The sequence below is a fragment of the Chironomus tepperi genome, unplaced genomic scaffold (assembly GCF_022539635.2).
Source record: "Chironomus tepperi strain 1889 unplaced genomic scaffold, CSIRO-AGI_Ctep_v1 contig_354, whole genome shotgun sequence".
Classification (NCBI taxonomy): Eukaryota; Metazoa; Arthropoda; class Insecta; order Diptera; family Chironomidae; genus Chironomus; species Chironomus tepperi.
This window is the reverse complement of record NW_027226476.1, coordinates 25,468-40,219: the sequence shown is the minus strand read 5'-3', so window position 1 is coordinate 40,219 and position 14,752 is coordinate 25,468. Positions and strand designations below refer to the sequence as shown.

The 14,752-nt window shown below is 31.6% G+C and overlaps 5 protein-coding genes across 5 annotated transcripts in view; 2 read left to right on the top strand and 3 right to left on the bottom strand.

Annotated features, from left to right (window-relative positions):
- The window catches only part of LOC139094243 (uncharacterized), a 36,206-nt gene extending 35,589 nt beyond the window's left edge, over positions 1 to 617 (bottom strand). Inside the window, exon 1 of the mRNA XM_070645220.1 lies at positions 488 to 617. The gene's annotated coding sequence lies outside the window, so the exon portion shown is untranslated. The remainder of the gene's footprint in view (positions 1 to 487) is intronic.
- The window catches only part of LOC139094244 (melatonin receptor type 1B-B-like), a 131,577-nt gene extending 125,611 nt beyond the window's left edge, over positions 1 to 5,966 (bottom strand). Inside the window, exon 1 of the mRNA XM_070645226.1 lies at positions 5,947 to 5,966. The gene's annotated coding sequence lies outside the window, so the exon portion shown is untranslated. The remainder of the gene's footprint in view (positions 1 to 5,946) is intronic.
- Positions 815 to 14,685, bottom strand: LOC139094386 (uncharacterized). The gene is made up of 9 exons (XM_070645425.1): positions 14,198 to 14,685; positions 14,066 to 14,130; positions 12,183 to 14,001; positions 11,061 to 12,040; positions 4,962 to 5,030; positions 3,256 to 4,814; positions 2,828 to 3,174; positions 2,189 to 2,759; positions 815 to 952 (listed from the first exon to the last, which is right to left on the bottom strand). Exons 1-9 carry the CDS (start codon positions 14,397 to 14,399, stop codon positions 844 to 846), a joined length of 5,721 nt encoding a protein of 1,906 aa, XP_070501526.1. The 5' UTR covers positions 14,400 to 14,685; the 3' UTR covers positions 815 to 843.
- Positions 6,029 to 7,629, top strand: Coq2 (ubiquinone biosynthesis protein COQ2, mitochondrial). The gene is made up of 3 exons (XM_070645228.1): positions 6,029 to 6,543; positions 6,636 to 7,333; positions 7,389 to 7,629. The coding sequence occupies exons 1-3, from the start codon at positions 6,273 to 6,275 to the stop codon at positions 7,596 to 7,598; spliced, it is 1,179 nt and encodes a 392-aa protein (XP_070501329.1). The 5' UTR covers positions 6,029 to 6,272; the 3' UTR covers positions 7,599 to 7,629.
- LOC139094248 (solute carrier family 25 protein Shawn-like) lies at positions 8,245 to 9,841 on the top strand. Its single transcript, XM_070645234.1, has 4 exons — positions 8,245 to 8,401; positions 8,487 to 8,577; positions 8,685 to 8,804; positions 8,880 to 9,841. The coding sequence occupies exons 1-4, from the start codon at positions 8,349 to 8,351 to the stop codon at positions 9,696 to 9,698; spliced, it is 1,083 nt and encodes a 360-aa protein (XP_070501335.1). The 5' UTR covers positions 8,245 to 8,348; the 3' UTR covers positions 9,699 to 9,841.
- Positions 14,686 to 14,752: the final 67 nt, after the last annotated feature.

Below are 14,752 nucleotides of genomic sequence, written 5' to 3'. Positions count from 1 at the left end.
TTGTATTGACATCTCTACTTGCCACCCTATTCATAAAAAAATCAAGTGAGTCGTAATATTGGCCTAAATTGAAAATTAGGTCATTAGTTTGTGACATACATCTACTGTAGAATCTATTCGTCAGCTTTATCGAAAATTCGTTAAATGTGGGGATTTTAGCTTGAGCGTGGACAGTTTCATTGGTGATAAAATCATCCCATTTTGCGAAAAGACAAAATAACATTTTTTACCCTATCTATATTTTTCCAGTGATTTTTTTAATTCAACCTTTTATAAATGCCTATGTATTGTAAAATTAAAATCGAGAGTTTATGTATTTTATTTTTATATTCATTCACGTGTTCAACACATTGAATGCAAGAATTAATGTTTATTACTTTTCAGAAATTTTTATGTTGAAATTTTATATTTGTGGATTGACGTTTTGCATTGAGAACTTTTTAGTAGTAAAATCAAAATGTGGCCAATAATTAGTTTGCATACTTACTGTAACCATGTTTCTTATATTTCGGACTCTAACGTATGCTGTCAACCAGACTTGTAAAAATATTGGTGCACATCAAGCTTCTTTAATTATCTTTGATATTTTTCTTTCGCGTGTTTCAAAGATTATATGGCGTCAAGGTTTCAGTAGATTCAACTGCGTTGTCGTGTTGGGCTGGTTCTTGAAGATGCTTCCTTTTTGAATGTCAATCTATAAATCTCCTTTTCGTAGTACCGAAAATTGCTTTGTTTCAGTTATTACAAGGTATTATTATTTTTTTTATTTTTTATTGATTTTAGTTGCATTTATTAAGAGATAAAAAAAATATTTGAAGTTTTAAGATTATTTCAGGCAAATTTTTAGTGTTTATGCTTTGATTTATTAGATCTTCTTGGAGATGGCGATCTTCTTCTTGATGATCTAGGTGGTGAAATCGATAAACTTCTTGAACGTCCTCTCTTGTTATGTCTGTCAATTAAAAACATTTATCCTTACACTCTCTTCAATAATTTTTGCGCATTTTCCAAATTTCAGTTCAGTGGCCGTTCTTGAATATGATACCGATGCCATTTTTTATTTTAAGGGGCATGTAACTATTATTTTAGCTCTTATTTTTATATACTTTGACAATATGACTTGAAATTTAGTATGTACGTTTTAATGATTGTTGTCGAAATCAAGAAAAATTTAGTATGTAGATTCAATGGTTGTTAATCAATATGTAACAGACGCAATAATGTTATCCTAGGGACATGCAACCACGCTTGGTTACAGGTGTAGTGCCTTTGAGAGCATCTCACTCCTCTTGGGAAATTGTTTTTACAACAGAGTTGCGATGGCAGGTACCTGCCACAGGTGGAGGTGACAGGTTCTGTCAAAAGATGACCTGTCACAGATCGTTACCTGTCGACTGGTAGATTTCTTTGGTCTGTCACATGCCTGACCTGTCGCAGGTCGCGCCTGTCGACAGGCAGATTTTTTTTTTCAGATGGACTGTTTCCGTTCATGTCTCAGATTGCAACTCTATTTTACAATAATTTTTTTTACAGTATTGTGCTTCAGAAGTAGGAGACTTCGATAGCTGCTATTTCGTAGCAGCGTCGGTGCCCAACATTTTTGAATTTAATTACCATTTCTTTTTTCGTTTTTAGTGGTAACGTAATTAATATTGGATTAATCTATGAATTTCAATTTCAAAAAACCGGATGATAACTGGATCTTATTATTTTGAGTATAATGTGTCTGAATGTTAACTGGATCCTGTTAGAAGTCGTTCACTTATTACGTTACAAAATAACGAACCTTTTTTTTTCAAAAATGAACAATAGAATTATTGAAACTTCTATTGTTTAAACTAAATTTACCCACATTAAATTTTGTACTTGAATTTAAAAATCATTAATTATGGTATATAAAGAAAAAAAACTTTTTGAGCTCTCTACGATGTCTGATTTAACACGCATTGACCCGAGCGAACAAAATGCATTATTAAGCTTAACTTAAAAAGATCGATTCGGTTCCCTTAATAAAATTTCTAACTACCATTCTGACTGGATATGTTATATTGAACTGAATTAATTAATTATGTAAGTATAAGCGGTTCTTTTTATAAGAATACATTTCGAATACATGTCATCAATGAAAAATGCGCTTCTGTTTTCGCATCAATGCGGACATTTTACTAATTAAATTGTCTGTAATTACCTTGTTTTTGAAACCACAATTGGTGAATAAGACCTCGATCGTGAGCGTTTTGTTCGATGGTATTTCTCTCTATCATTTGATTGTGATTTCCTATGCCTCTTTATCCGTCTTTCACTTGATGAGGAACTTCGTCTACTCCTATCACGTTTTGAAGACGACGATGAAATATAACGATCAGATTGAGAATCAGAATCATGTTTTTCAGCTTTTCTAAGCAATTTCCTTCTATAATGTTCAACTTGCTCGCTTACACTAAATCCTGACTTATGTAGTCTTTTGCCTGATTCCAATTCATCTTGATATTCAACAATTTTAATTTCTATTTCACGCAATCGTTTTCTTTTATCTTCTGAGTCACTTTCACTGCTCTCACTTTCATCATAATTACAAATTGAGGATATTTTTGGTGGTTCTGGTGGCGGAGGTTCAAATTCCCATTTTGAAGTTGTTATTGCTTGATGTGCGACTTGTTCAGGATCTAATTCTTCCCATTTCGATTTTACAAAACCAGATGATGATGAAGGTTCGTTGCCACTGGAATCTAACGGAATTCCATCGATATTCTCATCCACTAAAAATTTTTAAAAATTTTAATATTCGATTGTTATTTTACTGCTAATGCTACTTTAGTAAACTTACATGGAACACCGTCAATATCATCTTCGTCAGTATGTTCTGGTGTTGGAATTCCTCGCATTAAAGCTCCTTTAAGCAATGCTGCACCGTCTAATGGAACAGGAACACCATCAATATCATCTTCGTGATCAGATGCAGGTTGTCCGTCTTGATTATCTTCGAGAATTTGAATTCCCAAAAATGTATTTTGTAATTTAAGAAGGAAATCTCGACTATACACAGTCCATTCTTCCCATGTCCTGAATATTTTCATTATCCTAACTTTGTAGCCTTCAGCTTTGAGTCTACTTTCTAGCAATTTGTAACTTTCGTGAAGTCCTCTAAACATGTCGACTAAATTTCTCTCCATTCTAAAATTGAAATAAAGAAAATAACTAAGTAAATCTTTGATATTTTAATTTTAATTTTTTAATTAAAAATTTAAAACTTACGATTTTCGGAAAAAACTGGCATTTTGAACTTTGACTGTACAATTATGAAGAATATCAGATACCAGGTAAATTCTTGCAATTTTCTTATGGATGGCAGTTTCGGGATTTGTCAGTGACTCACAAATGCAGTCACAAATCTCATCAGCAGCTTCAGCATGTTCAATACAAAAAATCATGGCATCGGCAATTTTACTTCTTTCTGGTGTCAAATGCCTTATTAAATCCTCAAGACGATTTCGTTGTGCGATAGATAATTGTCCTTTGCATGGCTCCATTTCATCATCAGATATCAGTTCTTCAGGCATTCCCTGACTAAAGAAATTGAGTTTTGGTGGCTTCCAAACTGATCCGTTTTTAAACATTCGAAATTCCTTTTCACTCCATTCAGATGGTGTATCGCCTTGAAGCAATGAAAATAATCTCCATCGATAATAAATATGTGCTGGGCTATCATTTTCATACAGGAATTTAAATAATGGATTATTGACTTCTCTCGCCATTATAAGTGCTTCAAAAAGTGGACCTTCTCTTATTACAAATTCAATCATTCGATGAATGAGCATTAATAATGGTCGATCAGTTGGGATTATAACTTTCACGATTGATTTTGATAGAATTTCATCAATTGCCTTCTTTTGATCTTCATCTTTTAAGTAAGCTTTAAAATCCAGTTGATCAATATTTAAGTTTGAAATATCGCCCAAAGGTTGTGCATTAAAAGGTAATCCCGATTTTGGTGGTGGCATTGCATATTCCTGTAAATTTGGGGGAATATAAATTGGATGCATCATGATTGGCACGGCTTTACCCCATCCAAGTTTCATCTCATATCCCATTATATCCTTTCCAGCTAATCTCCTTAATGCTCGTTCCGCATCCTTCCTAGCCATAAATGCAACAAACCCACAATTTCTGCCACGAGCCTTTTCCTCATCTGATCGTGGCCACATAATTTTAACACTCGCTAGTGGACCATATTTTCCAAATATCTCCATCAATTGTTGTTCAGTAATTTTTGGATTTAAATTTCCTAAATATAAATTTGTAGTATTTGGATCTCCAGTGTCAAAAGATCCTTGCGATTCTTGAACTTCACGATAAACAGGCTCTGGATGTTCTAAAACACTATGAATATGTGTTTGCATTAAATGTTTTGCTGCTTGTTTGTATTTATGCCTTTCTTCCCGCTCTTCTTGCATTTGTTTTAGTTCCTCTTTGAATAATTCCAAGTTAGATTTCTTTTTTTCTTGTGCTTTTTTCTTTCCTTGTGGTGTTAAATCCTTTTTCGAATCAGATGCTAACATTCTAGAGTAATTTGAAGAGCTTCCTTGCTGCTTATCATCACTTGAACTTCCTTTTGGCGTTGGCTTATAAAGTTTGCCTTTATCTTTAGTATCCTCCTTTCTCGATCCTGCATCATAAGTTCCAGCTTTAATCCATACTTTTGACGCCGAATTCGTGGAATTTTGAAATGTGTCTATGAAATCTTTGTAAACATTTGTCACTTCTTCTTCTTCCTCCTTTTTTCGCCGTTCTTCTAATTCTTTTTTCGAGAATTTCTATTATAAAATAGTAAATAATCTTATTAATTTTGTATACAGAATGTGAACGTGATATCTATACTTACACTCATTATGTTTCATTTGATAATATCTTAAGAAAACCTTGGAAAACTGACTATTTTGGAATATTTTTTCGGCTTTTACCTTTTTTTCTTCTTTTGGTCGATTTTTAGCCTTTTCGCAAATATAACACTGTGTCGTGACTTTCTTTTGCTACAAGGGATTTATGATTTAAGTACAAAACTCAATAGTCTTATTGGATTCTATTTATTTTAACTAAAAAGCATTTTATGCTTAATTTATATTTTTAGCACGTTTTTAAGTGTGTTACTTCGACTGTTAACAAAAACTTTTAAACTATACATCGTGGAGAGTTCGGATTTGTAGCATTAGTTCCGTTTAATCAACTTATTGGCTTAAAGAGCAATTAAAAAGTTTAAAATAATCTCTAAATACTATAATTAATAAATTTTTGGCTTCAGTATAAAATGTAAAATATATTTTGGCGGAAAAATTTCAATATTTTCAACAGCTAGAAATTTTGAATTTTAGAAAACCGTTATATATTTTTATAAATGCATTGTTTGAAGCTTGGTATGAAGTGTAACTGGATCTTAATTTTCGGTAGGGAAAGTGGCTTGAACCTTACTGGATCTTGTTTTTTAGGTCAGAGAATTGACTTGTGGATAATATTTTTAGGTTGATTCATATATGTTTACAAATCAATTACTAATCGCTACGTAAAAAAATGTGCTAAAGTCGCTCGATAAGGTCGAGTAATTACAAATTTTTTAAAGATCAAATTCATAGATTGACAATCAGTCAAAATATCAGTTATTTACACATTCGTTTTGTAAAAGTAAGCAGAATCAATATATTGGGTAGAAACCCAAAGCGGATATATTCACATCGTACTACAGAAAATCTCGCGGATAGGCTTATATTGGAGGATTTAAGCTTTCTTTTTTAGAAGCAACGAATGTTCCTACTATGGTTAAAATCTATTCAGCTCATCTATAGAGCAATACGGATCAATTTAATTGCATGCTTACACAAAGCAAAATTATCGATTATCTCTTCAACCCCACAACCTGTTTTTTTATTACAATGTGAAATTCCAAGCACAAACCTTTTTGCCATACATCAGTTTTCTCGGAAAATGCAAAAAAGTGATTTTCCAATCTTAACAAATTGGCTTACGGTGTGAATATAGAAAAAAAATTGTAATATAAAATGTGTCCTACAAGGTCTTACAAATGTTCTGAATTGTGTTTCTCTAGATATTAGTTGCACTTAACTAGAGATACAGCAGTAGTAAACAAGATCCAATTAATGAATTTTTAATTAATTTCTTGAGGATTTTTAACTCAAATTCTTGTGTAATCTATTTCGATCAGAATTAATGTAAATTATTTAAAATTTCATCATCAGTACGAGGTAATAAGAAACGGCAGGATGTTATTTAGAGTTGGATCAATACGCTTATTCAGATTAAATCCGAAGGACAAGATGTTAAGATTCAAGACGCTTGAAATACCAAAAAAGATTCATCACACATTAATCAAAACATCGCCATTTACAAGCTGTAGTATTAATTATAATAAATCAATAAAAATTGATGAAGCTAAGCAGAAACCACCAGAAAATAATAGTCTCATCGACAATGCACTACAAAAATTCAGAAAAAATCCTTATGTTAGGATTACGAGATTAGACCGGCCAATTGGTTAGTTTCTTTATAAAAATCATGAGAATGATATAAATCATTAGATTTATTCAAATTATTAATAAATTAATATATATAATTCCTTTCTTAAGGATCATTTCTCCTGTTTTGGCCCTGTGGATGGTCAATAGCTTTAAGCGCATCACCAGCATGCCTTCCTGATCTCTCAATGTTGGCTCTATTTGGAACTGGTGCAATAATAATGAGAAGTGCTGGATGTACAATAAATGATATGTGGGATAAAGATATTGATTCAAAAGTTCAAAGGACAAGCACAAGACCTTTAGTGACAAAAGAATTGACTATTTTAGATGCTTGGTTCTTACTCGGTGGCCAATTAGGTCTCGGATTGTTGGCACTGTTACAATTAAATTGGAATGCTATTTTACTTGGTACAAGTTCCTTAGGATTAGTCATAATTTATCCTCTTATGAAGCGTGTTACAAATTGGCCACAATTTGTGTTGGGAATGACTTTTAATTGGGGTGCATTATTAGGATATTGTGCTGTGCACGGTGATGTGAATTGGGCTGCATGTTTGCCATTATATACAGCTGGTATTTGCTGGACGATTATTTATGATACAATTTATGCTCATCAAGATCGTGTCGATGATTTGATTGCCGGTATAAAATCGACAGCTTTAAGATTTGGACGAGATACAAAAAAATGGTTGACTGCATTTTCAGCATTGATGCATTCAAGCTTAATAACTACTGGATTAGTTTGTGACCTAACATGGCCATATTATGTATCAATTTCCGTTATTGCGGCACACATAGGACACCAAGTAAGTTACTCTTATCTTTTTATATGTCATTTTTCATTAACTTGATATAATTTAGATCTACACATTAAACATTGACGATCCAACAGACTGCGCAAAGAAATTCTTGTCTAATAACCATGTAGGCTTAATATTATTTTTAGGTATTGTGATGGGTGTTTATCTACAAAATCCAGAAACCAATGGAAAAAAGGACACAGTGCAAATACTTCAAAGTATAAATTCACCTCATTTTGTAGCATTGCAGAGTAATAAGGATGTTAAATAAATAATTGATATGTAATTTTTACTTAATTTAATTTAATTAATATTTTATTATACCTAACGGTAGTTTTGAGATAAAGATGATTAAAAAAATTTTTGAGTGTACAGTTAAATATAGAATTATTAATTACAGAGTTTCAAACTTCTGTATAAACACGGTTTGTTGTTTATCAATTCCTATTTTCAGGTGTTTTGGAATTATATGATATGTATACGTAGATTATATGTCCCATTCATGTCATCACGTTCTAAGCGAACACCGTACATGAGAATAATTTGTGACGGTTTGTCTCTTAAAGCGCAGTCAATAACTTTCATTGCGTCTTTTTTTTATTATATTTTATTAATTGATTTTACGAATTCTATAGATTTTTGTTAAATTATTTAACGGTCACATAGAATTCAAAATTAAGATTGCTAAAAAAGTTTTGACGAATTTTTTTTATTTAAATTTTAGACAACAGTTATTCTATGTCGCGTTCCAGACTAGCTAGAAGTATTTACCAATCAGAAGATCTAATGAAAATACGTTGGCATAATAAAATCCGAAATTAATTAATCATTCACTTTACAAAACATGGTGAAAGGCCTGATTCCTTTACTTTTAACGGTTTCACACTAACACGAACACATTATAGTTACTAACACAATCAATTTTTTATTTTTTTATTTTGATGATTACTTTTTCATTCTAAATGATATTTAACTAATTTTAATGTGATTTACTGATTGATACTTTAAATTACCGCTAGATATGACTAACAAATTAAATGGATTTGATGCAGACGATCATAGATTTAGAATTCGGTGAGCATTTATATTGAATTAATAATTTTTAACTTTTGTTTGAACTCATCAGATTTTAATTTAAACAATTTTCGCTCATTTCTAGTGGCTATCAGCAAATTTGTTCAAGCGTGACTGGAGCTTTGATAACGTCTCTTTTTATGACACCGCTAGATGTAGTTAAGACACGTCTTCAGGTGTGTAATATGAAATATAAGATTCTATATAAGGACGACATAGAATAAACATAGCTGAAACTTATCCATATATACAAATGACACTATTTTTTCTCGTATTGTTTAAGGTGCAAGATAAATTGTTGCTATCAGAGAAATGTTACTTGTATTGCAACGGTTTAATGGATCACATTTGTCCATGTGCTCAAACAGCGACTAATAATATTCAGAAATTCAATGGCACAATAGTAAGAAGAAGTCATATCTTGATGTTCAAAATGTATTCTACCATAATAATTTCATTTTTTTTAAACATATTGTAGGATGCTTTTATGAAAATTGGACGAAATGAAGGAATTCATACGTTATGGAGTGGATTATCTCCTACTCTTGTCCTTGCTATTCCAACAACCGTGTTATATTTTGTATCATACGAACAATTACGCGTGCACCTAAAAGATATTCACATGAAACAAACAAAACAGAATTCAGACGAATATAAAATGCCGTTATGGATTCCATTGATGGCAGGAAGTACAGCTAGGATATTTGCTGTTACAGCTGTTAATCCATTAGAACTAATTCGTACAAAGATGCAATCAGAAAAGATGAGTTATAGTCAAGTAGGAACAGCATTTAGCAAGATGTTAAAGCAGCATGGTTTTCGTGGACTGTTTAAAGGTCTAGTTCCAACAATAATGCGTGATACACCTTTCTCAGCTATTTATTGGACATGTTATGAATCTTATAAGAAATTCCACAATACTACACATCCTGATTTAGTACAATCATTCGTTGGTGGCGCATTGGCAGGAACAATGGCTGCGATAATCACATGTCCATTTGATGTTATTAAAACACATCAACAAATTGAGTTTGGTGAAAGATTTCTATATACAAATACAGCAAATGGAACGGGAGGTAGAAAAAAACAAATGTCAACGACTAGACAACAATTTATAAATATCTACAATACATCGGGATTCCGTGGATTCTTTGCAGGCATCATACCTCGCTTAGCTAAAGTTGCTCCTGCTTGTGCCATAATGATATCAACATACGAATACGGTAAAACGTTCTTCCATGCTCACAATGTGAAAAAGTATTACGAAAATAATCACGAGTTGAACGAAATTAGTTGAAATAGGAATGAATACCCTCTGACACAGAAAAAAAATAATTTTCTGTAATTCAAAATTGCTATCTTTAGGTCCTACAAAAAATTAATAAAAAATACACTCAAAATTTTCTGTTTTGTTCATTTTAAGAGTGTAAAGAAAGTGAATTTTTATTAGTAACTTTTTCATTCTTTTTTTTTTATGTTTTTACTAACAACTACCCAGGTATTCATTTATTGTGATCAAAAATTTGACATGTTAAAGGTCCTTTGTGAAATCAGTTGAACAATCTATTGCTAGGTATTTTAGTTTTCTTCTTTATTCATTTTCTTTGCAGAAAAAAAAATTTGTTTTGTGAAGTGCAAAAATCAAAATTTGAGCATTTTAATACAATTTCGTTTTTATGGGTTTAGTAGCGAACAAATTTTGTTTAAATTTTGAATGGAAAGTCTTGGAAAGCTAGAATTTTAGAATATTTCAGCTATTTTTCCAATAAATTTCATTCTAAATTTTAAAAACCATTTTTATTCCAGTCTAATTTCTTCTTTCAGAATAAAAAAGTCAATACCGATACTAAATCCATCTTTCATACTTCATTTTACGTCTTTTATCGATTAAAAAAATGATATCTTTCGTTTCTACAAGTTTTATAATACAAACAATATATGCAAAATGAGATGTTACTCAATATTCACGAAAAATTTAAGAAAATTTAAAACCTTTTTTAAGTACATACTCAAAATTCCAAAATTAGCTATAATAAACTATTTTTTAATCAAGAACGGTAAAAATGTTTATGAAAAGCTAATTGAAGCAATCATATTGAACAACTGGGCATAATTATAGATTACTATCATTTCTGCAATAAGTTTAATATTGGTTAATTAATTAATTCCTTTTAATTTTCGTTTTCTGTGTAAGAAAAAAAAAATTCTTCTTACAATTTAATATATGTATTATTAAAGGTCTGATCTACTATTCTTCTCCAAAAAGTCACTTCCTCTTATCTCGTTGGTGACTTTATCAACTTGAGGACAATTAATTTTTTTCTTTCTTAAAACAAATTAAATTATTTAAAAGAATCCTCTGACATTTCTACATGATAGATATAGGTAAGAAACTTAAGGGATATAAAACATAATTGTTCTTTTCATATAGCCAAAATAAAATAGATTTTGAGATCAAAGAGCATGAGGTATTGCATGCATAAAGACATGAAAATTCCTGTTTGGTGCTCAAAATCGATAGTTTTTAATCCGAACTAGAAAAAGGAAGAATAATCTATTAATTATTAAATGGCCTAATTTGCACGCATAAATTATTAGCTTTAACTCACCGTAAATTTTTCTCCTTAAATTAATTAAAATATTTTTATTTTAATGTTCACGGTGCAGTTTGACTGCAAAAAGGAACAATTGATTCTGTTACAATTTCAGCCTCAGAATAATGTGGAGCAGATTGAATTGATATATGAAAATCTGGTGATTGATCTGAGGAATTTGTACTTTGAACAGATTCTATTACCTCGACCTCTTCGGCAACAATAGGAATTTCTTCAATCAGTTTTGGAATTTCTGGAATCTCTTGTGAGACGCTCTTAGATGCTTTCAATGTTAGCTTTACAGTTTCATTCGGAGTCGGTAGAATTGGATTTAATGCTGCAGGAGTATATTTAATCTCATTGTCACGATTTAAATTGTATGTCAATTCAAATGCTGCATCCATCTTCTTCTTTTTCTTCTTTTCGGCTGAACTCTCATCATCCAATTTACTCTTTTTTGGTGTACAACCATCATCACTATCATTTACTAATGATTTTAATTCATCGCTCGATTCGGGAGGATCAACACCATTTTCATAGCCAGGCGATTTTTCTCTTGAAATTTTCTTTTTCTTTGCTGATTTCGTTTTTGTTTTGCTCTCATGACATCGTTTCGTTGGTGTTTGTTCTGATAATGGTTGAGGTAAAAGTGTCTGTTTTTCTTTATATTGCGGTGTTTCTATATCATAATTGCTTGCCATTTCGTCAGCTTCTTCTTGATCGGGATAATATTCCTGTAATCGTACATGCCATGCTATACTGGTTACAGCCGAAATCGTTCGAAATTGATGGATAATATTTCTCGGTAAAAAGTATATATCGTTATCAAATAGCGGAAATCGAGCATATTTTACACCTTCACGTTTTAATTGATTCAATTTAGCTTCTTCTATCCACTGTACACACTGTGAGATCGGTGGTTCATGCAAATCCAGTTGCAATTTTTCAACGAGAATAGGGAAAGATTGAGCAGCAAAGCACACTACATCTTTAGCTGCACGATTGTATTTATACGGTTGACCACAATGAACAGACTTCAAAACACCTGTGATAGCAAAAAATTATTATATTTAACATTCGAACCGTTTTTTGAAATTTTTAAATTAAGTCGTTCAGTTTGTTTAAATTTCAAATGACCGTTATATTTTCAACAATTTTTTTCAGATTTCATAGAAATTAGAACTTACCAACTGCAGCAGTTGTTTGTCGTTCATACCCCACACCAACATGATCCGCGTGTGCCTTAGTGCGGTCTTCAAACATCACTTCTCGAGCTTCAGATGCTCTAGGTAGATATTGCAAATTCCTCAATTCATTGATTCGCGTTCGTTGTCGCTTCTGTGGTGTCTTTAAATCAGCTGTAGGAATTAATTGCTCACCAGGTCGAATCCACAAAATTGGCCCATCGTTTGATAATCTCGGATCCATTTGAACAGTTGATAATTTTCCCCAAGGCATAGACTTCTTTAAGAATGGATCTTGTTCGAGTTTGCCAAGTAAATCAGGAAAATATCCACCCACTTCTTCGTGAACTTTGCCCACTAAACTTATCTGATGTAATGGGCCATACCTAAATGTTCCTTCTGAATAATTTTTCATTACTTGCTCATAATATTGCAGCATTGTACATGTCTCAATGTCATTATTTTTACCAATAACGCCAGCTTTAACTGTCAAATTTGAATAATTTTCAGCCATATGTTCGATCAAGTCAGGAAGATAGCGAGCAGCATCATGAATAATTCCAATAACATGATAAGCGAATCCATTTTCATCTTCACTGAAGACAAGATTAAAGAATTCATCAACCAATTCATTGAGATCTTCCTTACTTAATGTATTTAATTCATCCTGATACATATGTACAAGAGAAGCTTCGCCATTTGGATGAACTTCGATGTGATAAAATCTTCCATATTTTAAATAAGATAAATTTGTATCGATAGTAACTGGATTTCTATTAATTCCTACGCGATAAGATGCTTCAAATTCAAGCTTCCTGGTCGGTGGCTTTGGTAAATTTTCTTGCGGTGGCCTTACTTGAACTCCGACATTATTTCTTTTTATTTTCGATCGTTTATAGCATCTTGAACATTCTCGACTACTTCTACTGCTGCTACTTTTATGTGAAGATGATGATTTTTCTTTATCCTTACTGTGATATGATGATGAGGAGCTGCTCTTATGGTGTGAATTACTGCTATTGTGATGATTTGATGATGATGATTTACTGCTCGAAGAATGTTTTACTGAACTTCCAGGTTCTTTTTTAATATCTGCTTTCTCAGTTTTTATTGGAGTTTCAAATATTGGTTTCTTTTCTTGCGATTCTACTAAATTTTTTGACGATTTTTCATCGAAAGCTTCCTTTTCGACTTTTATTGGTGTTGTTAATTCAATTCCATTACTGAATACTTTTTTTGGAGTTGCTTCTGGTTTCGTTGATTCCGTTGATTTGCTGCTTATTCCGTTAACTTGTTTACTATTCGAGAAGTCTAAGATTCTTGAAACATCCTCACGATTTTTCTCCGATTTTGATGGCTTTAAGTAATCAATCTTAATGAATGTATCCTGCTTTTTAACACTTGAGTCTTTTCCCTTATGTGATGACAGCGGGAAAGGCAAATTTGAACGTTCTTTATTATTAATTACATCTTTCTTTGTACTTAAATTATTATGAGTTGATTCTTTTGAAGCGCCGATTGAACTTTTACTACTTTGAATCGATTTGTTGTTATTATTGATTACATTTCCGTTCACTTCTGACGCATCTTTAACTCCTTTTCCATTTATTTCTTTGTATGACTTTACATCGTCACTGGATTTCTCATCCTTATGATTTGATTTCTCCTCTTTGCTACATCTTTCATCTTTATTAATGTTTTTCACCTCTACATGACTGGATCTTTCATCTCTTTTTGATTTTTCTTCCTTACTACTTGATCTCGCTTCTTTACTGGATCTCTCGTCTTTGCTAGGTGTTTTTGTAGTTTTATCTCGATGCTCCTAGAATTAATTAATAAACAATTATTAATAATGTGAGAATTGATAATAAAGATCATTGGCTTACTTTATCACGCTCCTTTTCACGGTCTCTGTCTTTGCTTTTTTTCTTTTTGTGACTCTTTGAAGATTCTATAAAGATACAGACTGTGTAAGTAATGACTTTTAGTAAATTTTATAAATTAATTTATATTCTTGCCATGTTTATCTCGATCGTTTCTCGAACTTTCACTCTTTTCATGCCTAGAACTATTAGACGACGCTTCTGTGAACGATAAATTTTGTGATGTCTTGTTTGAATTTGTTGTTGGTTGTGAGGTTGTGAGTTTCTTAGAAAATTCACAACTATTTCCATTAACTAGTTTAGTTAAATTGTCTTTATCAACTTTTTCGCGTTCCATCTTGCACTTTACCACTTTTTATAAACTTATTCTCACTTAATGTCTTATGAATTCAATACTATTTTCATTGCTTTTCCGCCATTGTTTCATAGTTTTTTTTTTATAAAATAAAATTTCTTCAATTTTTCACAACTCATTGATCAAACACACTGTATTCTTCGAGTTTTTCGAGTTATCATCACTATTTTCTTAAATCTGATTGATAGTTAAGCTTTTAAAACAGACTAAAATCCATTGTTTAAATAAAAATTATGAAATTTCCTTATTATTCACTCGATGCTGACATTTTGACAGTTTTGATTCATCAAAAAAAAAAAAACGCAATAAAGAAAAAAATAAAAAATTTAAAAAAT

Coding starts and splice junctions, on each gene's coding strand:
- Coq2 (XM_070645228.1), top strand. CDS start 6,273: ATGTTATTTAGAGTTGGATCAATACGCTTATTCAGATTAAATCCGAAG. Junction 6,544..6,635: donor GAGATTAGACCGGCCAATTG/GTTAGTTTCTTT, acceptor TCCTTTCTTAAG/GATCATTTCTCCTGTTTTGG. Junction 7,334..7,388: donor CGGCACACATAGGACACCAA/GTAAGTTACTCT, acceptor GATATAATTTAG/ATCTACACATTAAACATTGA.
- LOC139094248 (XM_070645234.1), top strand. CDS start 8,349: ATGACTAACAAATTAAATGGATTTGATGCAGACGATCATAGATTTAGA. Junction 8,578..8,684: donor TAGTTAAGACACGTCTTCAG/GTGTGTAATATG, acceptor GTATTGTTTAAG/GTGCAAGATAAATTGTTGCT. Junction 8,805..8,879: donor AGAAATTCAATGGCACAATA/GTAAGAAGAAGT, acceptor AACATATTGTAG/GATGCTTTTATGAAAATTGG.
- LOC139094386 (XM_070645425.1), bottom strand. CDS start 14,399: ATGGAACGCGAAAAAGTTGATAAAGACAATTTAACTAAACTAGTTAAT. Junction 4,815..4,961: donor GACCAAAAGAAGAAAAAAAG/GTAAAAGCCGAA, acceptor ATTTTATAATAG/AAATTCTCGAAAAAAGAATT. Junction 3,175..3,255: donor GCCAGTTTTTTCCGAAAATC/GTAAGTTTTAAA, acceptor TTTCAATTTTAG/AATGGAGAGAAATTTAGTCG.